The sequence below is a fragment of the Clarias gariepinus genome, chromosome 19, assembly GCF_024256425.1.
Source record: "Clarias gariepinus isolate MV-2021 ecotype Netherlands chromosome 19, CGAR_prim_01v2, whole genome shotgun sequence".
NCBI lineage: Eukaryota > Metazoa > Chordata > Actinopteri > Siluriformes > Clariidae > Clarias > Clarias gariepinus.
In genome coordinates, this window is record NC_071118.1 from 15,598,419 (window position 1) to 15,614,105 (window position 15,687).

Consider the following 15,687-nt stretch of genomic DNA (forward strand, 5'->3'; position numbering starts at 1 on the left):
AAACTCTAGAGACTCGTATTTGTGAAATTCCTAGATCAGCATTTTATGAAATACTCAAACCAGCCTATCAAACACCAACAACCAAACCATAATCTTTTACACACACGTCACAGGTTTTCCCTATTCTGATCACTGATTTAAACATTAATCGAATCTCTTGATTGCAATGCTGCTGCATAATTGGCTGACTAGATAACTGCATGAATATGCAGGACTGCAGATAAAATGAGGAGTGACTGTAAAAAAAACAAAAAACTCAAGACAAGAGTAACACAGCATAAATATCACACATTTCAGTCTCTCCACTGAGGGCAAGGAAGGTCATCAGTTCTTCAGACGGATCTTCTATTTTAATCAAAAGGTGAGGGAATCCACTTGGACAAAAAGTTGTATTCAATAAAGGGTCAAAGGTCAAAGCTGAATTACTGCTAATACCTTATCAACACTGCACATCCCGTGAGTTTTTCTTTTAAACTGTCATTGCTGAAAGATACATGTTTATGAAGGAAACACATTGAAATGCAATGTAGATTGTGTGTACGTGTTTATGTGTGTGTGTTTGTGGAAATGTTTACCCTTGAGGCTGCATAGACTGAGGCGCCCTGCTTCACCAGCATGTCTGCGATGCCTACATGACCCTCCTGGGCAACCAGGTGCAGTGGCGTCAGGCCGCTCTACAGAGAGAGAGAGAGAGAGAGAGAGAGAGAGAGAGAGAGAGAGAGAGAGAAAGACACACACACACACACGCACGTACAGAAATACACACAGATATTGCATTACTTCACAAGAACAAAGCATTGACTTTGAACATTGAATCAAATTTCCAATCGAACAGAATGTTCACGCAAATATCAATTTTAAGCAAGAATTTCTCAAATAAGGTTCATGAGACCCTTAAAATATTAGTAACAAATTTCAAAAAGACACTAAAAAGAAAAACATGTACTTCAACAAGTAGAGCTTGTTGCCAAAGGTATTGCTGCGGATGTTTCCACTACCACTAACTTTAATCCTTCTTAAAATATATTTTAGTCCTATTTCTAAAATGGAGAAACCAAAAGCATATTGACTCCAACAGCTACTGAATAAAATATTTAATTAACACTTATTTACTTACTCACTCACTCAACGTCTATATTGCTTTATCTTGTATACAGGGTCATAGGGGCCTGGACCCTATCCCAGGGGACTTAGGGCACAAGGTGGGGTTACAACCTGGACATAGAGCCAATCAATCGCAGGGCACACGTTCATTCACACACTACGGGCAATTTGGGAATGCCAATTAGGCTAACCCATAGGAGTACCCGGAGCACAGGGAGAACATTTACAGTATGTTTACATTATGGCATTTGGCAGACACCCTTACCCAGAGTCACTTTTTTATTATTATACATCTGAGCGCTAAGGGCCAACATAGCAACTTGGTGGATGTGGGGTTTGAACCTAGAACTTTTCGAACCATGGTCCATAAACATGCAAACTTTATGCACACAGACCTAAGGTCGGAATCGAATCCAGAACCTGGAGGTGCAAGGCGACACTGCTAACCACTAAGCCACATTGCCAATACTTAATTAACAATTCAATTAACAATTTTATTAACAATACTAAAGTAAAAGATATGTAGGTTAGTGGAAATAAAGTGCATAAGGTGAGATTAACCAACCTGTCTTAACTTAAACATCATCACAGCGAAATAATTAATGCTTAGGTTTGGTTATAAAAAGAGGGTTAAAGGCAAGCGGGGACTTATGATGAAATTCCTTGTGAATGAAGGCATAAAACTCATTGACATTCACAGAAGATGTCACAGTACGGTGACAAGACTCTTAGCCACAGTAAACCATTTGAATGGTGCAAACTTTTTTTTATAAAAACTGGATGTCTGAGAATGACAATCCTGGCCAGGGTGGCCATAAAGCCTGATTCTTGAAAATCGATGGGATAACAACTTAAAGAATCATTCATGACCACTACTATTATTATAGGAACTCATCTGGGATTTAATGCCACGTCCTCCACACAGTCCTGACCTCGCTACAAATGAATTTTTACATGTTTGAGGCCATTAAAGGAGTTTCTGGGAGACAAGTAATTCAGACGTAAAGCAGGCAGTCTGATCATCGCTTCAGTGTGCTGAGAAAACCTTCTACCTTGTTGGTAACCATACACTAGTGAAACCCTGGCATAAATCCATTAGCAGGGGTTTATATGGAAACAAAGCGAGTTTTTACTCTCGTAACTGTGTTCTGTTACTCTACACAATTAAAAGTGTGTAACCACTGACATTTATCAGGAGCACTAATACAGTACTTCTGTGATTCTGGTACTGTAGATGACATGGCTGCATCACGTACAGTATCATGCATTTATGCTGTTGGCACTAAATTTTGACCCTAACATCTGTGTGTCTCAGAATTCAAGGATTATCAGACCAGACTTTTTCAGGTTTCAACATTCCAGTTTTGGTAATCATTTGCAGTTTAAGCTTTCTGTTCTTGGCTGACATAAATGGGACCTGAAGTGATCTTTTCCTGATGTATCCACCGCAACTTTAAGGGGTGTTATTCGGGGTCACTACAACTTTTCTGTCAGCTCGAGTTACTGAGTTACTGCAGCTTTTCTGTCCAGCCATTTTCTATTGACCTCACTTATCAGCAAGGATTTTCTCTTTGTAGTACTGGATGTACTTTTTTTATTGCAGCATTTTGAGTAAACTCTAGAGACTGTTGTTCACGAAATCCCAGGAGATCAACAGTTATAGAAATAAACAAATCAGACCATCTGGCACCAACAATCATGCCATAGTTAAAATCACTTTCCCCCATTCCGATGGTTGATGTGAACACTTCTCAAAGCTGCTGGCTCCATATCTGCATGATTTTATTGCCCTGCTGCCACATGATTGGTTGAGAAGAGAATCACGTCAATGTGTAGGTGTATATGTGTTCCTGTTAAACTGCTACATTAATGAAGGTTAATACCTGTATGTAACATATAAGGAAGCATAATATAGGTCATTATTCAATAAGTTTGTATAAAACCTTACTTATGCTCTATTGAGCATCAAGCAATGTTTGAATTAACGTTAAAACAAGACTAGCAAACAAAATTTAAATGTGATAAAATGCTTCTCAAACATCATTTGAACCTTGGTGATCAGTTCAATCTACACTAAGCACTGGCCTAATGGATTGTGACTCAGCACTGTAATAAGTATGAAAGATTGATATGCTTAGTTTTACTTAACCAATATGGGAGACAGATCACATCTATCTAAAAACTGATATTCAACACACTGACACTGACCAACTGAAATTGTGGTCTGGTGGTAAACTGACCTTGTTGCCGAGATTGACGTTGGCCTGTTTGGAGATGAGCAGGGCTACCATGTCAGGTCGTCCTTCTTGAGCGGCCAGGTGGAGTGGCGTGATGCCTTGCAGGGACTCTGCATTAGCATTGGCTCCAGAAATGAGCAGACTGCTGGCCACCTCCAGCTGGTTCTGCTTAGCAGCAATGTGTAGAGGTGCGTAACCATTCTGAAAGAGTAAGGAATTTATTGATTTAAGATCTCTCAAATTTTGGATTATAAAATAAATTTAATTTGAATAATTTTAAAGGGAAAAAAAATTTTTTTTGCTTCCCAGGTATAAACAGTGACAGGGAAGGGATTGGGGTGTTGTAGCGACCCCTATGATAACCATAGTACCCCCAGAGCACCCTCAAAAATGCCTGTGGTTTATTTAGAATTTTTAAGTGTAAATGCTGTAATTTATAATTAAAAAAATATATACATTAATAAAACAAACCAGTTATTTTTAAACAAAACATAAATCCAACACAGAGGATCTAATGTTATATTGAAATCCTGTTATCCATAGTGCATTGTTTTATAGCTGAGCAAAGTATGAATATAAAATATAATATAATGTATAATTTTTTACTTCATAAGTGCAGTGTTTTATTTTAAAGCGTTTTAACGTGTGTGGATGGATGGATGGAATACCCTAGCTGTGCTGTGTGGAGATCCGCCCTTGCTGACCAGCAGCTTGACCACATCCAGGTTGTTGTGATGGACAGCTACATGTAGAGGGGTTAGTCCATTCTGCTAGTATGCAAGAAAGCCATGTGCTCAGACACCAGTAGCTGTTGATTACAGATTACACACACACACACACACACACACACACACACACACAGGCACACACACAGAAACATGCACAGAGTAGGATCACTGCATTACCTTTCCTGCTGCATTTGGGTTTGCTCCTCTGTCCAGAAGTAGCTCTGCTACATCCACTTTGCCATATTTACATGCCACATGGAGAGGAGTGAAGCCTTTCTGTTTAACCAAAGGGATAAGAAAATAATAATAAAAAGAAGAAAAACAGTACCAATCATACATTTTCATATAAATAGGCTAAGGAATAAGGCACCTAATATTTAATATTTAGAAAAGTGTCATCCAACTAGAGAGTGTTAGCATTGTATTTATTCCCATCCTCATGACCGTGTTAGGGCCTACGATACACACTATGGGCCAATTAGCTTAATCTACATGTCTTTGAACTGTAGTAGGAAACCTGGAGTACCCAGAAGAAACCCACCAAGCACAGGGAGAACATGCAAACTCCATGCACACAGACCCGAGGCGGGAATCGAAACTGAACCCTGCTGGTGCAAGGCAACAGTGCTTATTCATAGTCTGTTAAAAATGCCCAAATACACTACAACTCTCTGCGTCCAATCTCCCCAAATCCCAATATGACCAAGTACCCATGGGATGCTCTGGACAAACAAGTCCGATCCATAGAGACGCTCCCCTGCACCCCACTGGACCCAAAGGATTCACTGCCAACATCTAAAAGCCAGATACTACAGCACACTCTCAGAGGCCCTGCGGAGCCTTACCCCAAGGGGCCATGGGGACATGGGACATCCCCATGGGGTGTACATGCGGAACCTACACAATATTGGGCATAATGTTTTTGTATCATTATTCATTTTTGTATCATAATTTCACTTTACACCCGTTAGTTGATGGGCAGTTTCTTTTATTCACAGGCCAACTTACATGTTGATTTTGGTTTGTTGGCTTTGAACAGACAAAGCATGATATACCTTAGTCATTTTGAGTTGCTGGGCATTGCCGTCTAAGAGAATGCGTGTCGTGTGGGCATGTCCTTCACGAGCAGCGATGTGCAGAGGGGTGTGTCCAGCTGTAGTAGCTGAATCAGGATTAGCTTTATGCTCTAACAGCAGTTTGACCAACTCTTTATGTCCCATCCGAGCTGCACAGTGCAGCGGCGTCTGATCATCCTGAACAGAAAGAAAGAACAAGAAGGGATTTAAAAAAATTTGTATATGTTCTAAGAAAAGTAACTTTGTCCTTTTTAGCGCTAACTCTTGCCTACTTTAGCTCTAGCGTCCACCTGAGCTGAGTTTTCGAGCAGGAACTTAGCCACCTCACAGTGCCCTGCCCGAGCAGCCATGTGCAACGGAGTCTCCACTTTCTATAGGGACATAAACATTATGATGGAATTAATAATACATATATTTGTGACTGACTGTAAGTCAACAACATTAGTTTCTTTAACCAGTCATCAGTCCTTTAGTCACGTGTTACACATGCCTCACTAGTTTGACTGGTATTGTACCACACAGTGTGGTGCACTGTGTAACTTTTTCTTTTTTATTTACTACGAATAACATGTATATGAGGTTACTAATAAACTGAGACCAGAGGAAACTGCTCACCACGTTAGATGCATTTGGAGAAGCTCCTCTCTGCAGGAGGCACTTCACTATGTTAAGGTGCCCCATAAATGCAGCCACATGGAGGGGTGTTAGACCAGACTGAAAAAGAACACACAAAAAAACTATTCCCACTAATGCTTTGAGCTCTGCAAAAGGCCTCTGCAGGTAACAAGAAGGTAACATGACTATTTCAAATTTCTCTCCAGCGTATCATTGCAATTTAATATTTTCAGAATTGCATTATAATGGTCGGGATGATGTGGCATTATATCTTATTGGAGAAATCTGACCTCAGTTACTGCCTCGAGAGATGCCGAGTGCTTGAGCAGTAGGTCCATAGAGCGCATGTGGTTCTTCTTACAGGCAATGTGCAGAGGTGTGAATCCATTCTGAAATAATAAGAGATCCAACTTAGACAGGGAACTCAAGGAGCTCTTTGTAAGGTCACAAAACAGAACTGATTATTGGCTCCAAAGAAATACACTGTACTTACCAGGGCACGAGCATTGGCCTTGGCCCCCTTGTCCAGCAGTACTTTGGCCATGCGGTGGTGACCACAGTGTGCTGCTACATGCAGGGGCGTCAGGTGATCCAAAGTGATGTCATCAATCTCAGCATTGTACTGGAGAAGCTGGCGGACGCAGTCCATGTGATCACCTTGTGCTGCCATGTGGATTGGAGACAAGCCGTTCTGCATGATGGCAGCACAGACAAGCCAGATCAGTGGGCCTTACAATAAAGACTGTCATACTGTCAGCTTTCCAAATGTAGTAGAAGCCTAATCTAAAAGGTGAGTAGAAATACTACTACAAACTAGTCAGATTTCTGCATTCATGGTTTGTGGTGTTCATTCACCAGCCACAAAACTATGCTGATATCCTTGTAATTACCACATGCTTTTCTTTTCAATACAGTTCTTGCCAGTTCTAGCTAACTCTCTCAATCACAATACACCTTGCTCATAACACATTGTTATAAGCACTGTCCTATTTTGCATACATACTGTAAGTTTAAAGAAGCTTACAGTTATTGTCCTAAAGGTAGGGATAAGGCTTCTTTAGCTTGAGGTGTCTAAATTCCTGTCTGTGGAAATTGACACATAGGCTACACAGGTGTTGATTAGATATAAAATTCTTAAACTGTTTCTGGAGACTACACGGTTAGCCAACTCATTAACAGATATATCATTCAGATATGGAATCTATCCAAGGAACACTGAGTACCGGGCAGAAAAATCCACCCTGGATGGAGAATCAGGCAATCACAGGACATTATTCAGGGATAATTTATTCATATTCCCTCACACTTTTCAAACTCATTTCTCATTCTGTTAAGCTTCCTTGTGACAATGACCATTGTTAAAAGTGCTATGAATAAAACTGAGTTGAACTGAATTGAATTACACAAATTTACATCTAGGTGTGATTTAGCATATCCAATTCAACTCCTTGCATATTTTGATAGATCCTGAAACCCACACAGACACAAGGCAACATGTGAAATTACACAAAAACCAGAGCTTAGGTTTCAACTAGTAACCCGGGAGGCAGCAACTTCACCAACAGAACGTTTCAGGTCACTTGGCTGTAATCCTGTTCCCTGAAAAAGCGGGAACAAGATGCTGCATGAAAAATGCTATTGGAAACGCTTTTTGCGCGATTGGTTGTTAAAGCATGTGTGTCAAACACGCCAAAGTTTGGCTTATATAACCTCGGTCAGGTGACGTGCTTTGATTAGGTCCACCTGGAGGTTATAAATAGGCATGAACCAGAATCATCCTCTGGTCAATTTTGTCTAAAAGGACGTCTAGTCATGCACACAGTGCGGTATTGGAGCGCAACATCTCGTTCCCGCTTTTTCAGGGAACAGGGTTACATTCAAGTAACCCGAGACGTTCCCTTTCATAAGCTACACTCGATGCTGCGTGAAAAACGCTATTGGGAATGAGAATCCTAATGCTGCCACACTGAAAAGTGTCTGAACCCCCAGGGTTGTGTAAGCGTGTGCACACAATTACCAAAGAGGTCTAGACCTGACTTTAATATGCTGACTCAAGGACCCATGAGCCCAGAGTAGCATGGACATCCAAACTATAAAATCTGACAAATGTGTGCGGAGAGGACCAACCTGCCGCATTACACACTTGCTGCAAGGGGACACCTCTTGCCAAAGCCATTGACAATGCAAGCCCCCTAGTTAAATAGGCCCTAACTCCTAGAGGTGAAGTGTGACCAGGCACCTTGTAGGCTAGGGCAATAGCATCCCTCACCCAATGTGACATTGTTTGTCTAGAGGCAGCCGCCCCCCGGTTGCGGCCTTCATACCATATAAAAAGTTGCTCTGACTTGCGCCACTGGCTAGTGCGGTGGACGTAAATTTTCTGAGCATGTACTGGGCACAGTAATTGAAGTCTTTCCTGCTTCGAAGCATTAAATGGTGGAGGACAGAAGGCTTCGAGAACAACTGGAAGCATGGTCAAGAATGGAACTTTTGGAAGATAATTTGGGTGAGGATGCAGAATAGCGTTGACCAGCCCAGGGGCAAAATCTAGGCAGGATGACGAGACTGACAGAGCCTGCAAATCCCCAATTCTCTTCAGAGAAGTAAAGGGTCAGAAACCTAACAGGCGCTAGGTTAACAGGGGTATCAACCAATAGCTGATGGGACTTAGCACAATAGCTAAGTCCCATGAAGGGACTGTCGTTCTAGCTCCACGTTTAGCTGCACGAATAAAGCGGGCAACTAAAGGGTGCTTTCCCACAGAAACCCCATCAATCAGAACATGGCAAGCCGAAATGGCGGCCACATACGTTCTGTGCTAGGGCATATGCTCAAGGACAGTTTCTCCTGCAAAAACTCCAGCACTGGCAGTGGAATGGGTCTACATTGTTTGTACACATTGTACACCAACTTTCAAAACCATTCCATGTGAGGGCATACGTTCTTCCAGTAGAGGGATTACATTAGCTGGAAGACCAGCATCTCTTAGTTGGTCCCCCTTAGGGGCCAGACGTGAAGGTTCCAGAGCTCAGGACTGGGATGAAATATTGTCCCCTGCACCTGAGACAGAAGATCCGTCCTGACCGGATTCGCCATGGCAAGCCATCTAGGAGAGATATTAGATCTGAGAACCATACTTTGCTCGGCCAACGGGTGCTATCAATAAAAGGCGAAACCACTGTTGACGGACCTTTGCTAGGACTCCGGGGAGCAGGGCTATCGAAGGAAAATGCATAAAGACGCAGTCTGGGCGACATGTAGGCCATAGCCTCCAGACCCAGAGGTCAGAGAGTAGTTAAGGGGACATTGTGCCGTGTCCTGCAAGGCAAAGAGGTCCACCTCTGCTACATAAAATCTCTCCCAGATTTGACTAACCACTTCGAGGTGGAGTTTCCATTCCCCGTGTCACAGCTTGTCTGGACAGCAAGTCTGCTCCCACATTCATATGCTCCAGAATGTAAATCGCCCTGAGGGACAAGAACTTGTCCTGTGCCCAAAGCAGAATCTGCTGTGCTAGCTTGTTCAAGTGGTGCAAACGCAATCCACCCTGGCGATTTATGTAAGAGACTACCGTTGTGTTGTCCACCCGCACTAGGACATGGTAGCCTCTCAACTGCTGGAGGAAGTATTTCAGGGCCTGAAATAAAGCCATCATTTCGAAAATTGATGTGCCATGCGAGAAGATGACCTCTCCAAATCCCTTGGGCTGGACGGCCATCTAAAACCACGCAAAACCCATGAGGGAAGCATCTGTCGTTAGCATCTTGCGGTGACAACAAGGATCTAGAGTGGGACCCAAAGTCAGAAACCGGGTTTGAACCACATAGAAAGGGTCTCATGTGCATAAGGCCCAAGGGTATCACTATGGATGCAGCTGCCATGAGACCTATAGGATTCTCTGAAAATAAAGAACAGTCACTTTCTGGCCTAGCTTGATCTTCCTTAGGGTACTTACAATGGATTCAAAACGTGCAGGAGACAGTTGTGCCTGCATTACAATCGAATCCTATACTACCCCCAAATACATTGTCCTCTGAGCAGGAGAGAGAACGCTTTTCTTGGTGTTAGTTTCAACCCTAGAGATTTGAGCTAGGATGACATCCTGATGTCGAAGCGCTAACTCCAGAGACTAAGCTAAAATCATCCAGTCGTCTATGTAATTTAAAATACGGATGCCCGGGAGTCGTATAGGAGCCAGAGCTCCATCCATGCATTTTGTATATGTGCGGGGTGACAGGGCTAGGCCAAATGGAAGGACTCAATATAGGTACTGTAAGCTTTGACCCCAAAAAAAGACCTCAGGAACCTTCTGTGTTGTGGCAATATGTCTATATAAAAATATGCGTCCTTCGGATCGATTGTCACAAACCAATCTTTTGCTTAGATTTGAGAAACAATCGTCTTGACTGTCAACATTTTGAACTTGTATTTTCTGAGATAGCGGTTCAGCCGGCGAAGATCCAGAATTGGACGCAACCCCCTGTTTGTCTTGGGAACCAAGAAATACTGGCTGTAGTAGCCTGATTGTCTGTCTGGCAATCATGTTCTATGACCCCTTTTTCCAGCAATTTCTGCAATTCTTGTGTCAGAAAATGCGCTCGTTCCGGTTTTACGGAAGTGGAGACCACGCCGTTGAAACACGGAGAATGATTTCTGTAGCCTCTCTCTACAGTCCTTAGAACCCAAGGAGATATACTTGGCAGTAACTTTCACGCTGCCAGTTTTTCTGAAAGGGGCCAAGTTTTGACACTTCGGGGGGATGTTAGATGTTCGGCATCCTGAAACGTGGCAGGATTGGCTTTTTCAGTAATGATGAGCTCCCAGGAGAGAGATAGCCCCCAAGCATCTCTTTAATCTGGGGCATTATCATATAACCCTATGCCTTTGCGTCAACGATAGTCGAATAATAGTCGACGTTGATGGCATAAAAACACAGGAGGAATACTGTTTACGCCATGATCGAGTCAGGTCACCAAAGAAGTGGTCGAGGTCTAGGCGTTCGACCTAGTTACAACCTACAGTATATGCTCGTTCTTCATGAGAGGAGCGTTCTGAGGTGGCAATTTCCATCTCAGTAGAAGCAAGAGAAGAGGTCTCTTCTGCCCGATCAGAAGAAGCGATAAAGCACGCTTGAGAAGCGGACGCAAGAGTCTCCCGATCCGCCAAGAGCGTGAGAGAAAAGGGCAAACCCGTCTCACATGTTTCGCAAGATCAACATGCGATCCTTAGGAGTGAGTCGCGACTCGCGATTTCCCTTTAAAAATGCGGGCCAGGCGCAAAGCACCTCGCATGAAGATAAACATCTTTTTACTAGCGCCATTTTTTCTTTTCGCTTTCTGTTGCAGTATTTTAAAGAAAAGACACACACACACACAATGCGGTCCTTAAAGACAAAAAGATCTAAGGATGTTTCCGGTTCATGCCTATTTATGACCTCCAGGTGCACCTATTCAAAGCACATCACCAGACGGAGGTCACATGAGCCAAACTTTGGCGTGTTTGACACACATGCTTCAACAACCGGTCACGCAAAGAGCGTTTCCAATAGCATTTTTCACGCAGCATTGAGTGTAGCTTTTGAAAGGGAACCACCATTCTGCCCTTGATACTTATACTGACAAAACATTTTTTGTCCATCATGCTCTATTAGTACACAGAAAACTACACAGAAGGAAACTTTTATGGTGACACCAAAACAAAATGGTTATAATAAACCAACACAGCACAGTATATGTTATTAATCAATGCCAGGTTGTAGTTGTGAAAGCAGCCTTAAACCTGGGTTTGATACAACTTTCAATAAGCAGCATCGGAAACTGAATCACAGCATGCCCTCACTGCTGAATCACCTTAGTTTTGGCCTGGATGGGCGCTCCTTGGTCCAGGAGAATCTCGATGACACGCACATGTCCATTTCTGGCAGCACAGTGCAGTGGGGTCAGCTCATCCTGACAGGAACAGAAAAAAAGGCTGGTGAAGTTATTCATAGCTACTGTATATACTGTTGTTCTCCTTTACAGTTCCACTGCACCAGTTTCTTTAAAATAGTTGCGTGCAAACCCTTTTGACAGTACGGTCTCATTGGATTTCATGGTAAATGTACACTTAATTAATCGTCGAAACATGCTACGTGGCATTTCTATCCCACCTTGAATCATATACAGTATGCAAAACACCCTGATTTACTCTCAGAAGGACATAAATAGGCCATCATCTGTAAGCAAGACATAAATAACCCAGCAGTCTACTTTGCGGAAATTTCATACTGTATCTGATAAATGAACCCTCTGCAAGACTGTTGCGCTGTTGGAGGCATAAGCAAAAAAAGGGGGCAAATTAATACTGTACCTTTGTTCTGGCATCTATCTGTGCTCCTCTGTCCAAAAGTAGCCGAACCATAATCACATTTCCCCTTCGGGCAGCTATATGTAAGGGTGTAATTCCATTCTGAAATGAGCCATGTAAAGGACAGAAGTTAGGTAGGAAGTTGGTTTTGTATATATATCGAATAGCCATAACATTATTATACAAACATTAGCCCAGTACTGTGAAAGTTCCCCTTGTGCCAGCAGAGCGGCTCTGCCCCTTAGGGCATGACTCTGGGGGTATGCTGTAGTGTCTGGCACTAGGACCTTAGTATGCAAATGGTTCTGTGACCAGTTTGATTGCATATACAGTAAATAATAATCAATGTTGATGTGCTAATGTTATAGCTGATTAATGTGTATACTATAACAAAGGCTATAAAGCTATTAAAGCCATATCTATAGGGGTGTTTAGAAGTCAGACATAGAAATAACTACAAAATAACTGAAAAGTCATAGTCATATAAATGTTTATTATATTTCCTGATTACACTAATCAGCAGGCTAAAATAAGCCAAAATGTTAAGCTTTATCATAATTAACATCTAATGCTAAATGGGTTCACTGAATATCTGATAGAAGTCATTTATAAATGTTTAGAATTGTCCTTGCAGATGCAGAGTATAATTTCCTAGGTTGTCATGAAATTCTCAAAGGATTTTGACATAAATTTCCTAACATAAGCAACTTTACAATTTATAAATAGTTGTATTCATTGCTAATATTTGCTGACTGACCTGCTATCATGGGAACATTATCTACTGTATAATGGTGAAAAGAGCAGTCAGTCGCTTCTTCTTTTTTTTTTTATCAAAGGAAATAAATAGTCAAATAGGATAGAGAAAAGCACCAACCTTTGGTGTAAAGTTCACATTGGCGCCCCTGTTCAACAACAGCTGTGCAACACTCAGATTCTCATAATGTGCTGCAATGTGGAGCGGAGTAAAGCCAGTCTACAGGGACGAAGGTGGGGGAAAGGGGATTGCAGACATAAAATGACAAATAGGGCATAAATACTCCAGAATTTAATGAGCTCAGGCAAAGGATAAATATCATATGATATGGTTTCCTAAATTACTGTGTCAGCAGCTGTGATCGAAGTACACCTGTTTACAGGATCTTGATCAAGGTTATTGTTTTTTATTGCTAAGCTCTCAAAATGTCCAAAACCTGCAAATTGATGCGCACACAGACAAATGCTACCTTGCTAAGGACGTCAGGGTTGGGGTCATTCTGTAACAGAACAGCTGCAGTGCGTGTGTCGTCATTGCGGGCGGCGATGTGGAGAGCGGGCAGACGCACCTTCCCCTTAGTACCATAGTTGATGAGAAGAGCCACCACGTTCTCATGACCCTGCTGCAGTGCAACAGCCAGTGGTGTGAAGCCATCCTAACATGCCACAGAAGAGAGCAAATACTGTTAATTGCAACAAAAAGCAACTCATTTGGACTTTAAAAACCAGGTAACATACAGTAGTTAACTTATTTGCATTAAATTTGTAATGATTACTAGTAACCTAGTTACCCAGTGTAAGTATCTATCCAGTGACGTAAACTTCAAAGCACTTTTTGTAAGTCGCTCTGGATAAGAGCATCTTCCAAATGCCTAAATGTAAATGTAACGATGATTTGCATATCAAACAAATATTTCCTGAAAACATTTAAAGCACTGGTAATGAGAGGTCAGGAGACAGACATGGAAATACAGTAGTAATGTGTGAAATAACAAAAAAAAAAAAAATTATGTTTGTACACAGGTAATCAATTTTATTAGAAACACCGGTGCACCTGCACGTTCATGCAGTTCTCTAATAAGCTAATCATGTGGAAGCAGCACAATACAAGCATCATGCGGATACAGATACTGATTATGTTTACAGCAAACCTCAGAATGAAGAGATCTCTATGACTTTAATCATGGAATGGATAGTGATACCAGATGGGCTGGTTTGAATGTCTCAGGAACTGCTAATTTTCTGAGACTTTTACACACAACAGTCTGTAGAGTTTACACAGAATAGTGTGAAAAACATTGCGTGAGTGACAGTTCTGTACATGGACATTCCGTGTTTATAAGAGAGTAAAATGGGTTAGAGGGAAAAGGCGAGGTTGGTTTCTTATTTATATACAAACTTATTCTTTACAACTGTAAAGCAGAAGCTTGCACTGGATGGGCTACAACAATAAATGGTCACAAATTTAGTCAAACTGAGCAGTTAAAGAAGGAGGGGTCCATTTTTATTCAGTCTGTGCCAAGATAGCCTCGTGGTCTTGTTCTTGGCTGACAGCATTGGAACGTGATGTGGTCTTTGGAGTTGTAGACCACCCCCATCCATGTTTGATGTGTTGTTGTTTTTTGCTAAGGCGCTTTTATGCTTACCACAGTAACTATACTGTACACATCCTGTCTGCTCAAATCAATCTGGTCTCTATTCTATCTCTCAGGAAAAAGGTCTTTGAGCCTGCAGACCCTTCACTTATAAATGTTCATCTCTGTGTAAACTCTTAAAACTGTTACCCTGGATTTTCATCAGGACCGGATCTCTGAATCTCTGATACACGTTTGTAATGTATTTACTTTTGTCATTTGCAGGAGAATTTCAGTGGACTTTTGGTGACATATTTTTGGTATGCATAAGTATAGTATGTTTTGGTAGGACAGAATGATAGGTGGGACAAATTTATAGAACACCACTTGTTTCAGAAAGGCTGGAAAGACAAACGGTTTTAAAAATTTTCATTTCATGTGGCACCAACAGCCATGCCATGGTTAAATTCAGTAGCATCACATTATCCCTATTCTAATATTTGATGTGAATGTTAACTGAAGCTCTTCACCTGTATCTGCATGTTAACCAAAGCTCTTCACCTGTATTATTTTGTCCACAATACTGCTGCCACATGCTTGGGAATTAAATAACTGCATAAATGGCTAGTAATATTAAGTAAAAAAAAAAAAAAATGATCAAAGAAGTGGACAAACAATGGCGGTCAGGGATTGCTAGTTGGAAACAATAGCAATCATTGCCTGGATGTTGGGACTAAAGCTTCGTTGGTGCAAAAAAGTGGTATTTGGGAGCAACGGTCATCATTGATGGATCACATTAGTCAGACAACCTTTACCCAGAGCAACTTTATTATTAACTTTACAGTATCTCACTACACATCCAAGCAGGTGAGGGTTAAGGGGCTTTATCAAGGGCCCTACAGTGGCAACTTGGTGGTGATGGGGTTTGAACCTGGGACCTTGTGATGAGAGGTCAAATGCCTTCACCACTGAGCTAGATAGCCTGTTTTTCTACACAAAGCACCACTAGTTTTGTCAGTTTGCAACACTAATCTTAAAAATACTTTAAAGAAAATAGTCACTTACCTCAGTAGGGAGGCTCTGATTGGCTCCATTCTCTAACAGGAACTTCACTACCTCAAGGTGGTTCTCTTGTGCCGCCATGTATAGTGGACTGAAACCTTTCTGAAAGATTGACAGTGAAATAAAACAAACATCAGCACCTCATATACTGAGACCAGCCTAGAGGCATGATTAAATTAGTCTGGGACTTTTA

General features: G+C 41.7%; 1 protein-coding gene across 1 annotated transcript in view; it reads right to left on the bottom strand.

The window, feature by feature from the left end:
* The window catches only part of ank1b (ankyrin 1, erythrocytic b), a 118,391-nt gene that overhangs the window by 55,215 nt on the left and 47,489 nt on the right, over positions 1-15,687 (bottom strand). The window contains exons 5-18 of the mRNA XM_053478179.1: positions 15,498-15,596; positions 13,329-13,514; positions 12,980-13,078; positions 12,109-12,207; positions 11,610-11,708; positions 6,254-6,451; positions 6,051-6,149; positions 5,761-5,859; positions 5,418-5,516; positions 5,125-5,322; positions 4,247-4,345; positions 4,010-4,108; positions 3,345-3,542; positions 576-674 (exon numbers count right to left, since the gene is read on the bottom strand). Of these exons, the coding sequence (XP_053334154.1) occupies positions 576-674; positions 3,345-3,542; positions 4,010-4,108; positions 4,247-4,345; positions 5,125-5,322; positions 5,418-5,516; positions 5,761-5,859; positions 6,051-6,149; positions 6,254-6,451; positions 11,610-11,708; positions 12,109-12,207; positions 12,980-13,078; positions 13,329-13,514; positions 15,498-15,596 (1,770 nt within the window). The remainder of the gene's footprint in view (positions 1-575; positions 675-3,344; positions 3,543-4,009; positions 4,109-4,246; positions 4,346-5,124; positions 5,323-5,417; positions 5,517-5,760; positions 5,860-6,050; positions 6,150-6,253; positions 6,452-11,609; positions 11,709-12,108; positions 12,208-12,979; positions 13,079-13,328; positions 13,515-15,497; positions 15,597-15,687) is intronic.